The 13,612-nt window shown below is 36.8% G+C and overlaps 1 protein-coding gene and 1 pseudogene across 7 annotated transcripts; one reads left to right on the top strand and one right to left on the bottom strand.

The window, feature by feature from the left end:
* Positions 1-148: 148 nt before the first annotated feature.
* arfgap1 (ADP-ribosylation factor GTPase activating protein 1) lies at positions 149-9,710 on the bottom strand. 7 transcript variants are annotated; one of them, XM_077602981.1, is made up of 14 exons: positions 9,546-9,710; positions 8,779-8,847; positions 8,531-8,640; positions 7,682-7,853; positions 7,471-7,571; positions 7,185-7,271; positions 6,567-6,681; positions 6,447-6,503; positions 6,295-6,327; positions 5,983-6,012; positions 5,170-5,226; positions 3,693-3,752; positions 3,174-3,229; positions 149-3,079 (listed from the first exon to the last, which is right to left on the bottom strand). In XM_077602981.1, exons 2-14 carry the CDS (start codon positions 8,836-8,838, stop codon positions 2,740-2,742), a joined length of 1,278 nt encoding a protein of 425 aa, XP_077459107.1. In that variant the 5' UTR covers positions 8,839-8,847; positions 9,546-9,710; the 3' UTR covers positions 149-2,739. The 7 variants fall into 7 exon arrangements, with proteins under 7 accessions (XP_077459107.1, XP_077459109.1, XP_077459110.1 ...); XM_077602983.1 differs by lacking the exon at positions 3,693-3,752; XM_077602984.1 differs by lacking the exon at positions 3,693-3,752 and having other exon boundaries at positions 3,174-3,223.
* On the top strand, positions 1,439-12,635 carry LOC144075192 (ammonium transporter Rh type B pseudogene; annotated as a pseudogene).
* Positions 12,636-13,612: the final 977 nt, after the last annotated feature.

Genomic DNA, 13,612 nt, shown 5'->3' with positions numbered 1-13,612 from the left:
ATATATATGAATATATATACAAGATATATATACAAGATATTTTTTAAGGGCGCAGGTATACGTATTTTGAAAAAAAAAAACATTTTTTGTCTCAAAACAAAGTACTAGGTTCCTTCTATTCATTGCTCTTCAGAGTTAACAAAAAAACTGAATTTATAACACGTTTTATTCAACACAGAAACAATGTTCACAAAGAAATATCCACAGCCTGTAACACCAGCTCACTTCATGGTATTGCGGCTGGTGACAATTCTATGGGGCAAGCAGACATGAATGCACTTCGATCAACCGTAGGAACAATTTTTAGAGATTTAACAACAGCTGATTGCTTTAAATTTCACATTACATAGCTCATGCACAACATCAAAAATAACATCTTTGACATGTGAGACATGAACATAGCATAGCATAGGTCACAGGCACAACAGCTGAGCTGTTGAGTGTGTGGAACTGAATTATGATAAACTAAAATCACTATTGCCTCACCCGTTTTTGTCATTATGAGGATGCATTTTGTTTACACACAATTTAGCTAAAATGCACCCCAACAACACATGGACAAAAGATTGCACGTGACTTGAAAAATATTTTTAAAATCTCATAATATAAATCGTACTGGTGTTAAATTAAAACAAAAATTCCTTGTAAATTTTGGAGTGTGTTCTCATATACATTCATATATGGCACTTAAATACATATCTACATTCTGGTGTTTACACTGCTTTTTGCGCCATTTGCAATATACAAATTTACATATATGAGAACACAATCCAATATTTAAAGAAAGACTGGCTACACAATGTGATAACAGGATGTTCATGTACAAAAGCAAAACTTTCACTGCACCTCACATTTGCACATAAACTGACATGAAAATGAACTGAGCAAAGAACAGTTTAAGGCTTTTAACACACAAGCGCACACAACCACAATCAGTCCAGCGTCACACTTGCTCTCAGACAGATGCATTTTTGTTCCAGGGTTTTTTTGTTCTGCATTGACAGCAAAGCACATCGAGTGCTTTTGTTATTTTGTTAAAGATGAAATCCATGTCATCATTCAGACAAAGACGCACTGAATACTAATATAATAAAACTCTTCTTTGAGGTAGAAACATGGAATGCAATAGTTTGACTCATTGAAAATCATTTAACAGTTCAAACAAACTGGTGGCTATGAGGGGGGGGGGGGGGGGGGGAATCAAGGTCACACTGAAAGAAACAACTGGTCTTACACAGTGGAAGAGATGCCACAAATACCAAAAATCTGCACAATTGCCATAAAAAAGATTTGTATTAGCCTCTTGATGCCTTTAGATGGTGTTAAAGCACTATTTCTCTTTAAATGAAACTCCTCTGCTCACTTCAACATATTTCCTTGACATCGAGATGCTAATAGATGAAAAATAAACAAATATTCCACCAGTTTACACCTGATCATGGAGAAGAACGTAAACAAGTTATTTGGTTAGACACCAACCGCCCCAAAAAATTAATTCTCATTAGCCAACTTTCCAAATCCAATTAAGGTTTTCATCTGTAGTTGTGATTTCAACACTAAGCAGTCGTAAAAGTATGTGAAAATACAGTACATTTTTTTCTGTGTAAATGAATGCACTCCTGTTTGACTTCCAAAAATTACAACCCATCGTTTATGCCTGCATGAAATATATTATTTAGTCCACTATCACCATTCACAAAACGTTCAACCCAAAATATCCCATACGCTTGAAGACAATAGATAAAATGTATATATAGGTATAAAAAATATATGGGATAACTGTTTATTGATTGAGCGTCAAAGCTATCAAGATATATCTCTATATATTAAGTGTTGTTCCGAAGGTGGAATTGCTCAGAAATTCCAACACGTGTTTTATCAGTTCAGATTATTAAATGGGCTTATTAAAAAATTGAGCAATTAATTGAAGCACACAGCCTTATGTTGATGTTTATTTATATATCATATTTAAACTGTATTTCTGGAATTGCATGAAAATGCAAGTCATCCAATAAAGAAAAAGATTTGGATTTCTTTGAAAAATCTAATAGTAAAAAATACAAATTTAAATAAAGATAACACGTCCGCTTTATTTCTTGGGAGCATAAAATATACGGGTACAGATGGTAAAAAAAATAATATACTGTGATGATCGATTGGGGGGTGTGCATTATAGTACAGAAATTATGATTAGCATGGGTTTCCAGTGTGCAAAGGTATTCAACATTTACACCTAAAATGTCATGTAAATGATATAGTTTTGATGTAAAACAAAAATGGTCTGATGCTGACCAGAAAGACAAATGTAGTAGAGCTGGGTACCGTATTTTCAATGATTTATAATTAAAATATGTTTTGTATCTCATGCATAAGTTTCATTTGAAGGCAAAATGAACAATTGCATCAATACAGTATAAACAATGGTTTAGTTACTAATTGGGTAATTCCATTTTTTAGGGATGATTTAACCATTTTATGTCAGTGATTTTGATGCATTATTTTCCTTGGTGTTGCCTATTTACAAGAGGAAAGAAAAACAAACCCACGCCAATTTAGCTATCCTGTCAAGAATAGGATTTTGTTTCTCATGCAGTTAATGTAAACCTTAAGTATCTGCTCAATTTGAATGTGTTGATGAGACTTGTTAAGGGAAATGGCACTTTGCCTGTCATTGTTATTGGGATGACGGATAAAAGGAGCAGAAAGAGGGAGGGAGATGAGGTTTGTGTAGTGAGATGACTACCAGTCTGCATTACCCCATGTTTCCTCAGCAGGTTTCGTGGGACTCTTTTTGGTCTTCCCATCGGCATTCTCCCAGTTGTTGTCCCAGGCTTCCCAGCTCTCCTCTGTACTGTGTTTGTTGTTAGATGCTGCATCAGAGCCCCAATTGTCCCAGCTGTCAGAGCTCTTCTTTGCAGAATTATCTGCAATGGTCCAGCTGTCACTGCTTGGGGATTTCTTGGCCTTTAGGGAGGTGTTGCTACCAAACGTTTCCCAGAAGTCTTTTGAGACCGGCTGACTGGAACTGCCCTGATATCCCTCGGTGGGATCCATGTTCTGGTAGCTATCACCAGCAGCTCTAAATAAATTTAAAAAAAAACAATATGAAAATCATATTGAAGCACAAATATGCATTAGACATTTTCCACAACTTGAAGTCGATGTGTTATTACCCATCTTCTGGTTTTCCCGAGAAAATATTGGACAATTTGGCACCAGCTCCCTGCATCTAGGGTACGATAAGACTATAGTTAAAAAAAAGAAACTAAAATAAAACAGACATCTTGGCATAATTGAGGGACATGTCATAGTTTATACATTCTGTTTAATCCACAGTATTATTTGAAAAAACGATAATATTAATTTACTGTCTTGAGAGAACATAGAAAGTGGAAATAAAATAAATCTATAAAAATGATGTGCACAAATACTCACCACCAGAATAAAAATGGCAGCAAGAAAAAAACACAGGATTAATATACATAAAAATAAACATGTTTTAGCAAAACCAGTCTCACATGAGAGTGAAAAAATACAAGGTGGGGGACCCTCCAAAATTTCTGGACCATTATTTAACCTCCCTTCAATAAACTGCGATAAAACACATGGTAGTAATGTTGTGAGACACTGCTTCACCTTCACGAGACTGGTTTTGTACTTCCAGTATGGCAGAGCTCTGCCCCCAATCCTACCTTGTTTGCCAACTCACTGATGCCGACTGTCATTTCATCTAGCAATTTGCCATCTTTGACCTGGATGAGCCAAATTGGAATTATTCAAAATCATTTTAGTACAGTAACAGTGGATATAATATTGTATACACTCCTTTCAAAATGCCATGTTTTTTTAAGTAAAAAAAGAAAGACCTTGATTAATACTTTCAAAAAAATCTACTATAAAACACATTTAATTAAAAAAAAGTATTAAAAAATGTATGTGTAAATACACACCCACCCACCCAAATTAATACTTTGTTGCAGGATATTTGCCTTCAATTACTGCCGACCTGCAGGCCACATGTTTTTGCTGGAATATCTACCCACTCTTTGGAAAAAGACAATAAAGGTGTCAACTGCAAAAATCTGCTCCTGTGCAGAACCATCATATTCAGGACAACCCCGTTGTGCAATATAGTCAAGTCTGGATTTTGGCTCGGCCATTCCAAAACCCGAAGCCATTTCCTTTGGTAATTTAGAGTCATGTGGACATGCTAAAAGAGGAAGTTCCTCTATTTTTTGGTAACTTGATAATAAATGCCTGCGATTAGTCAACAACCCTTTTAGGGTGTCTCTCGTCTAATGCCCAGAGGTGGCTGGGATAGGCTCCAGCAGGCTCCGCGACCCTTGTGAGGAAATGCGTAACGGAAAACCAATGAATAATAAATGTGTTTAGTGGTTAATCCCGTGAAAAGTATCTTGTTCTTGTCTCCTGACTGATACCTTTGAGCAATATCCCTCTGAATCTGTGGAAGCTAATTTTATTTTAACATTCCTTCTAAATTTAATGAGTAACAAACTCAGTTGACTTTGAAAAAATATTTATCTATGGTCTTTCTTTTTTCACATCACAGAAAATGGCATTTAGAAGGGAGCTGTTAAATTTTGAACAGCATATACTAATTGATCATTTTGTCCCAGTCCACTTTTTTATTATTATTTTTGATTATTGTCAGAATAACAAAGTGTTATTTGGAAAAGAAAGCGGTCACAAACATACAGTAGAGAGAAAAGTGAAGCTCATGCATGCACATGCCTTTAACTATGCCAAATGTACATTACAAGACAAAAAAGGCTTATCCAGTAAATGATTCTAAACTTAAGCAAATAAACAAAAAACAATGTTACCACTAAAAGTTTTTTTTCTTTCTGCAATCAAAAACCATTGATAATAGTACATATGTTACACGCAGTAGTCGTAACTATGGGCCAGATTCAGATGGGGTCAAGTAAATGATGTCATAAAACTTTAAGAATTTATCAAAAACATCTTCAATCTCCATCTGCCACTAAGCAATTAGGGATGCAGAGCTTTTGTCTTGTAATGTGCGATCAGGTGAAGCTGCAAAGCGAGCACTATAGAATAGAACACAGCACATTCACATCTGAAGCTGTTTTGTTTGTAAATGCTGCAACCCACCACCAATTGAACAACTTCAAACATCAATGTTACCTTCTCTTGGGTAGGTTTGATAACACTCTCGTTTATTGTGTGTCCTAACTCTGTGGCCTAGTTGGAAGTCAAACAGGGGAAAATATCAATCACTTCATTTCATTTCCAGCTTGCTATGAAATGATACAACACTGAACTTGTTGGTGTAATGACTGAAATTAGTTAACAATTAAGCTCCTGTAAATCCACTAAAACAAATTGATTTGCGAAACTGACCAGTCAGAAAAAAAGCCTCTCTGTAGCAGACAAGACGAGATACGTTGAGACATATGAAGTCATGTTGAATTTTCAACGTGAATACATTTGCGCCTAGATCTTTTTTCTTTCTTTTTTGAATAAGTAAACTAAAAAAAATCCTGAAACACAGACAGATTAAATGCACAGGCATAGGTTAATGATTCCCTTTCATAAAATCCTATTGAGAATACGAATGAGATTTTTTAAAAAGTGTGCCATTATACCTTAACACCACAAAAACAATGTTTAACATATTAACATATGAATGGATAACTGATTGCAACAGATGTCACACAGTATTTCCACAGTAGTTGTTGAAATTCGTTTTAATTTCAGCTTGCTTTAGTAACACTGCATTAACTGATTAGAGAAAACTAAATAATGTACTCTATAAATTATCCATACACTGACAGCACTTATATACTTCATGATGCAGGAACCGACAAGACACAACAGCCACCAAATTCTCTTTCCAAGCAAAAATAAATAGAACATGCAAACAAAAAATGACTAAATAAAAATGACACTTAAATACAAGCATAATGCACAGAGTCATGCACTCGTTTCTTGCTTTACCGGTTCTGGGGGTGCCTTATAACCCCTTAACTACATCCAGGGAAGGCAAAGAGATATTAAAGTAAGAGTCATTAAAGCATCATGCTTTTCTATTTCAAAAGTGCAATGAGGCAAATAGTTAGTTTTTTGGGGGGTCAGAAAAGTTACAAATAAATATAAACAGTAGTAAAGAGGCACTAAAGTTATTTTCAAATATTTAGAAACCTGGTACAATGGCATCCAATGTTATAAAAACAAATGTAATTTTTTTTTTACATATTTTAGTGCCTCTTTAAGTAATCAGTGTGTTCTGTGTACATGTGTCAGTCTTACCTTTAGAGTTGCTTGATTAGCCAGTTTTGATGTCTGAGTGAGAAAATGAAAATCAATTAATTCCCTTTTTCCAAAAAGGTTACCAGTTAATGAAAAACAATTGTTAAACAAAAGTCGCTTCGTCAATGTATATTTTGAAGATGTGTCCTTACATTATCTTTTGCAATAGAAGCAAACTTCGTGGCTCCTACGGTGAAATTACTCCAACCCTGAAAAACAAAAAGAGAAATGAAAATCTATTACAAAGAAAATCAAAGTTAAAAATGTCTTACCGAATAAATGGAGGACATAGCGTTGTTTAGAAAGTCTTCCTCCTTCTTCTCTGGGGTAACGGTGTTGCCAAAGCCAACATAGCGGTTCTCTTGATTGCCACTATAACCGCCTCCGCTAGTGTTTAACAAAGTAAAAAATGGTATCACAATTACACAATCATTGTGCCTAATGCATACTGCCTGGCCACTCGGTGTAGCAATTTGGCCTTTTTGGGGCATTTTGGATGAAAATACAGCTTCACATTGCCCGCAACGCCCTTCTGCTCTTGTGGTGAAATCCTACTTGACAGGGGAAACTGTTTTTTTGGGTTTAATGGCCATGATGGGGCACGTTAAGACGTGGTGATGAACGTGAACCTACTTGGCGTGGACCGTTATGGTCGTTTCCAAGGATGTTTGGGTAGAAATACATGCCTGGCTGCAGATTGACTAGGTTTGCTGTAACTTTATTACATTTATATTCAGGAGAATCGAGAACAGCTCGTTGGGATTTTTCAAATAGTGAGGACAGAATAAGATTTCCAAAATTGGAAAACTGATCTGGTATCAGAATTGCATCAGTGTTGAGTGATTAAATTATGGGATCAGAAGTAAAACAATGTGAGAGCATTTTATTACCTCTGGTAAGAGTTCACGTCATCACTCAACCAGTCTTCGAAAGCTTTGTCACCGGATGCGACAGAATTCGGTCCAGATCCCCCAGACCTGAGGCACACAATGGCCGTGTTATTGACTATTTATTTGGTGGGACATGTAGCAAAAAAAAAATACAAATACATAATACAGCTCCAGCTATTTTAATGTTGTAGGCTGGTATCCATGTATAACGTGTTAATAGTTTTGGTTAAAACATCTTTCAATGTATTTGCTCTTACAAACAGTACAAACTTCTCATTAGTCTTACCGGTGGGAGGTTGAAAGATTGTTTTTTGGTTGTGGTGAGGTCCAATTTTTGGCAGAAGATGTCTCAATGGACCATTCTTTCCCCTCTGCTTCAGTGGCAACCTAAAATTTGGATGTAAATGACTGTTTTGAAGGCAGCCTCTAATTGCAATCTCCAGTACTACAGGGTTATTCTCCAAGAGAAATTGCCCATTGATGTCGACTAAGTGTACCTTGTCCCGAAAGAGCGCAGCAGCACGGCTATTATACTTCTCCTGTAAAGTCCAGTTGGGATTGTAATCATCTTGAAGTTCAAGAAATAAACGAAATTTCCCATTCCCTCCTGCTTTCATCTTCTCAAGCTCAATATCCTTCCACTTGTCCATCGTGACAGAACGTACAAAGCTGAAGGCAGAACAGAAATTCCGAACAATAGTTTAAGAAAAAAGAATAAGAAAAAGCTTTAGGAAGTAATTCACATTTTAATCTTAACTAATATTCATTTCTGCGTTAGAACGATAAACCAGTTCAACTGGATCACCATTCCTAAAAGCGAGAGATCCGAAAGTATAAAGTATAATTAAAAAAAACAATGGATTAAAAATCCACCATATGATTTTGTGATACTAACTAACACAATATATCTATTGGAAAACAATGTTTAATTTCCAATACATTGTATGTATACTCAAACACAAGAAAGTGTTTTTCTTAAAAAAGGAAACAGATTTTAACAACTAGCAAGCTTTGCATATTGACAAGCATAAATAAAATATAATTGATTATTAAAACCCATTACTGTCCTGAAAGGGAATTTCCATTTAAGGTTGATGATAAAGGTCAAAGTTAAACACTCATGACTCAAAATATTAGATAATCTTTCTTTAAAAAATGTTTCAACAAATAAGTAAAGGGTTAGAAAATAGCTATTGGTAATCATTTACATTATAATATTAACATTAGTTTAAAAACTGTTGTATATTACCATGCACTTGTGTGAACAGACATTACAGTCATGTTAAGGTTGGAGACTTGGTAAGTTCCGCTTTTGATATAGTTGGTTTTTTTTTTTTTTTTTTTACCTGAGATGTACCCCCAAGCCTCTGTGTTTTCCAGAGCATTCCAAACATATCCAGATTCCATAGGTCACACTGACCCACTGGGGGTTGAAGGCCCCACATTCGAAGCACAGCTGTGACAAAAACAAAAAGACACTTATCAATCTTATACTCATTTTTAGAAATTTCATCAGCCGCACTTTCCCCAATTTGAAGCCTTCCTACATAAAATACACTTAACATTTCTTTTATTATTTGATCTATGGACTTACAGCATTTTCATCCTGAGTTCTTACTTCCTTCAATACTCTTCTGGTTCTTGGACTTGCCATGACGATTCACTGAGGACAAATCAAATGAAAATGGTTTCATGACCTTTTACAGTAGAAACTACAATATGTTGTAGAATATATACATGTTCTGAAGAATATATGAACCAATATGTTTAGCCAAGCTTGACAAGTATGAGTTGGGGAGTTTTTGAATAGATGATTCTGCCATCTATGTCTACCCAGACTATGTTCAGTGGGCCTTGTATTAATTAAAATCGTTAGTTTGATGGTTATCTTTCACAGGTCACAAAATATCGCAACCTAGTATTTATCATGACAGTGTTGTGTAGTGTGTTCTATTAATCGCCGTTGTGTTGAATTAGTATCTCATCTCATCTTGTGAACAGCTCTATCCTCATTAGGGTCGCAGGGGGTGCTGGAGCCTATCCCAGCTGACTATAGGCCAGCATTTGTTTTGTATAAGCATGCGGAATAGTATTTATTTCAAGTGGCACAGAAACAAAAAATAAAGTATTTTACAGATGTATCCGTCGCGTTTGTTGAATTTAAAGCTTTTCAAGCTTATCCGCATCTTATGATATGTATGACGTTTACCGAAATGTTCACAGGGTTTGATATCTTGCTCATTTTTATTATTATTATTATTATTATTGTTTTTTAGTCAGTAGCTTCTCATTTGGCAAGATAACCACACCGATCATTAAGGCTGAGTTAGCAGCGGAGCAGGCTAGCGAACTAACTCTTACCTGTTTTCTTGGCAGAAACTAAAGACAGAGGACGCGGAAAAATAAGCCTCAACAAAAGCTCTGCTCGCAATCAAATGTGGCGATCGTAAAGGTTTATCAAACTAACAAAATGAACGAAAATGGACTGATGTGTCAAATACCGGCAGCCATGTTCCTATTTGTATACGTGGGCACTGCAATGCATTATGGGGGTTCTTTTTATTTTATTTCAGCTATTCTACACTAGTATACACTCTGATCCCTTTGAAGTTTTCCTCTTTGAAAAGCAAAAATACAGTGAGATTCGCGAGATTATTATATTGTTATATATTGTAATTATTCTTTTTTTTTTAAATGTTATTTGTGGTAGTCCCATCAGTGTCACCAAAACAGTCCACTGCAATTTGTGGCCATAATTTAGCCATTTGCAACAGTAAAAATCCATCAATTTAATTCAATAAAGTACAAATCTTTGCAAACTACACTGAAGGAAATTTACATTGTTATTTTTTTTATATTTCATTTAATTATAATTGTAAATATGGCCCGGTGGCTTCAGTGGTTAGCATGTTGGTCTCACAGCTCTGGGATCCTGGGTTCAAATCCAGGTTAGTCCACCTATATGGAACTTACATGTTCTCCTCCCACATTCCTAAAACATGCATAGTTGGCTAATTGGACACTAAATTGCAGTGTTGTGCTCTGTGAGTTAACAAAACTACATGAATAGAGATCATAGTTATTACTTTTGCAATGAATTGTTCCATCTGTCTGGTATAAAATTCAAGTTTGCTCTTTGGGCAGAAATATTTGCCCACACATTGTGTACAATGTGAGCAACATGAAAATCAACAGTGGGTACAAAAGACAAATAAATCCATCTGCCTCTCTTGGCTTTAATGAAACCCAATTTACAAAATAAACATTGGCATTTCACAGAGATTTTGCTTACTCATTTTCCCCCAATTTCAAGGCAACAAAAAAAAACTGTGAAATAAAATATTTTTTTAGTACTAATGTCTTAGAAAATGTGTGAAAATATTCTTTCAAGTTACATATGATCAAAGGGCCCCGTTTGCAACCTGTTGGCAATAAGTCATAAATCCTTCAGTGATACTAAAAGGATAAGGCTCATGGTCAATATTACTGACAGTGACCATAAACAACAGTACATGGCCTTTTTCATCTTTAGTGTCAGTCTCTTTTAGGTGAAGTTTACTATTTTTAAAATTAGTTTTGGCGTTATTTTACTGTTTTTCCCCACTTCATGTTTTTGTTATGTTTAAAGGAATGCAGAGAATTAGGATCTGATTTTTACAGTTTACACTTAGTCATTTACGCATGTTGACATTGTGTTTGTCTTTGTGGAAAGCAGTGTTACAATTCACTCATTCACCTAATAAATTACTAATAAATAAGTGGCTATAATGAATAAAAATGTAATTTCTGTACACTGAGCATTTAATTTTGTCTATTCCCTGTGTCATTTTGACAAAGCCATAAGAAATACATTTATGCTTGTGAGGGATTAAAGTGCAGTTGAATAACCTGTCACCTATGTGAGCCAGCGACTTTTAACCATTATTAGCATATCTTATCTGATAAAAATGAGTATAAATGCAGGTATTAGCACAAGAGCCCAGGTTTTAGACCAGACCTTTGCAAGTGAATATTGCCATGAATGCACCAACAAGCTTACGAGTGCGTTTACCAGCGCTGGTATTGGTGTTGCAAGCCGCTCTCCTGATTCTCTATGCTCTCTTTGTCACTTATGACGACGACGCCAACGCCAAGTTCCAAAATAATGCGACCAACCCGATGGAGAACAGCGTGTACCGCGACTATCCTTTCTTCGCTGACATCCAAGTGATGATTTTCGTAGGCTTTGGGTGCCTGCTGGCCTTCTTCCGATTCTACGGCTTTAGCGGATTGGTCTTCAACTTTCTCACAGCCACCTTTTCGGTCCAGTGGGCTATCATCTTCCAAGGTTTTTTCCAATTCTACCACGATGGAAAAATTCACCTGAGCGTGATCAATCTGCTGAACGCAGAGTTTGCGTGCGCTGTGGTGCTCATCTCCTTTGGGGCAGTGCTGGGCAAGGTCAGTCCGGTGCAGCTCCTGGTGATGGCTTTGCTGGAAATCCCCATGTTTGCTGTGACAGAGTGGGCTGTATTGAAATATATTCGAATAAATGATGCCGGTGGTAGCATCCTCATTCATTTGTTCGCCTGCTACTTTGGTCTTGGCGTGACATTTGTTCTGTATCGCCCAGCCCTCAGCACCGGACACGCCAAAGAAATCACAAGTTACCATTCAGACATCCTCTCTACAATGGGAACCTTGTTCCTCTGGGTGTTCTGGCCCTCGTTCAACTCTGCGCTCACCTTAAAAGGTGACGATCAACACAGAGCTATCCTGCACACGTTTATTGGCCTGAGTTCATCCACCATCACTGCTTTTGCACTCACAGCAGTGTTTAATAAGAGAGGCAAGCTCACAATGGCTGACATCCAGAACGTGACTTTAGCAGGTGGTGTGACAGTCGGGGCGTCGGTGGACATGATGATTTCTCCTTCGGCTGCCTACGCGTTAGGTATCATGGGCTGTATTGCTTGCTTCTTCGGATACAAGTATCTGAGTCCCTTTCTGGCACGGCACATGAAGATTCAGGACCAATGCGGCATTCACAACCTGCACGGACTCACCGGCCTAATATCATCCACAGCTGGAATCTGCGCCATCCTGCTCGCCACCGAAGAAAGCTACGGGCCCAGCATGTACCAGATCTTTTCCCACCGTGCTCCACCTGAGGGAGATGCAAAGTTGCTGGAACTTCAGAGGCTGATCCCTGGGTTGAAGCCAGGGTTGGGGCGTACGGCGGAAGAGCAAGCGCTCTACCAAGTGGCAGCCATCTTTTCCACCATTGCATGTTCTACTGTTGGTGGGCTGCTGACTGGTTTGGTCTTGAAGCTTCCATTTTTGGCTTCACCTTCGGATGAGGACTGTTTCAATGATGAGGTGTTTTTTGATATGCCAGCAGATTTTAATAATGTCGAATTTTACAAGAATGCGCTAATCTGTACAGATGTTGATGTTCAGAAAAACAATTAGCTTCGTCGAGTTAAATGTCTGAGCAGTCACACCAATGATTTATTGCTATTGTTCATATCCTGTAAATGTAAGTGATTCAACTTGTGATCTACTGATGTATGTTATCAATCTTTTGGATTGGATTTATATTTTTTATTCAATAAAAACTGTTCTGTAAAGATTGACGGTGCATTCTCTTTTTTTAACACTTACACATCAGACAACATATCTTCCTGGCCCAAGTCATCATTGTCAGCCGTTATAAATAAAAAAATTATCATCTGCCTCTGGAATTCACTCATATGTTATCAGCTCACTATGTGAGCTGATAACATATGTTGCGGCGCTTTACTGGGAAGTCATATTTGAACTTTTAAAATGTATTAAGAAGTGTAGCGTAAACTCATAATGTCTCCCTGCTAGTGCATCAGAACCAAACAATGAAAACAATGGGTGTTTGGTATTTATTTCGTATTAAAAATCATTAAATAGGGCAGTCACTGTCCAATGTCCAGTATACTGGACAATTGTGATATAAAACTTAATTCTCTCAGTTTCTATCAAAATACAGATGTTAATTTGAATATGAACCAAAGCATTGTGTTCATATACCGTATTTTCTTGCATATAAGCCGCCCCCGCGTATAATTAGTATTTTGAAATAAATGATCGTATCGGCTGCATTGTCTTGCGTTATGGCATTTTGTCTTTGTCACCTAGCAGTTTCGTGCATGTCGAGTCTAATTTATGCGCATATAAGCCGTAACCTGGATTCAGACTTTATTTTTTTGGGCTATATGCGAAAAAATACAGTAGATTCATATGATTTTGTTCTTTCAGATGTGTGTGTGAAGCTAGTGCTAATGCGCCATTGCAATATTAAGTAGCCAAGAATTAGGTGCCCAGAAGAAGGTGACCCCTGATCCAATAGTTGAAGAGCTACTTATCTAATAGTAGGTGATCTAATAGTTTATCTAATCATAATAGAAGCTCTATCC

The sequence above is a fragment of the Stigmatopora argus genome, chromosome 6, assembly GCF_051989625.1.
Source record: "Stigmatopora argus isolate UIUO_Sarg chromosome 6, RoL_Sarg_1.0, whole genome shotgun sequence".
Lineage (NCBI taxonomy): Eukaryota > Metazoa > Chordata > Actinopteri > Syngnathiformes > Syngnathidae > Stigmatopora > Stigmatopora argus.
The sequence above is the reverse complement of the archived record's forward strand: the minus strand, read 5'-3'. Positions and strand labels throughout refer to the sequence as shown.

Bases quoted from the DNA above. Each gene is read 5' to 3' on its own strand.
- arfgap1 (XM_077602981.1), bottom strand. From the start codon at position 8,838: ATGGCAAGTCCAAGAACCAGAAGAGTATTGAAGGAAGTAAGAACTCAG. The intron at 7,272-7,470 runs GTAAGACTAATG...TGTGTGCCTCAG, and splicing joins AATCTTTCAACCTCCCACCG to GTCTGGGGGATCTGGACCGA. The intron at 3,753-5,169 runs GTAACATTGATG...TGGCTCATCCAG, and splicing joins TCAAACCTACCCAAGAGAAG to GTCAAAGATGGCAAATTGCT.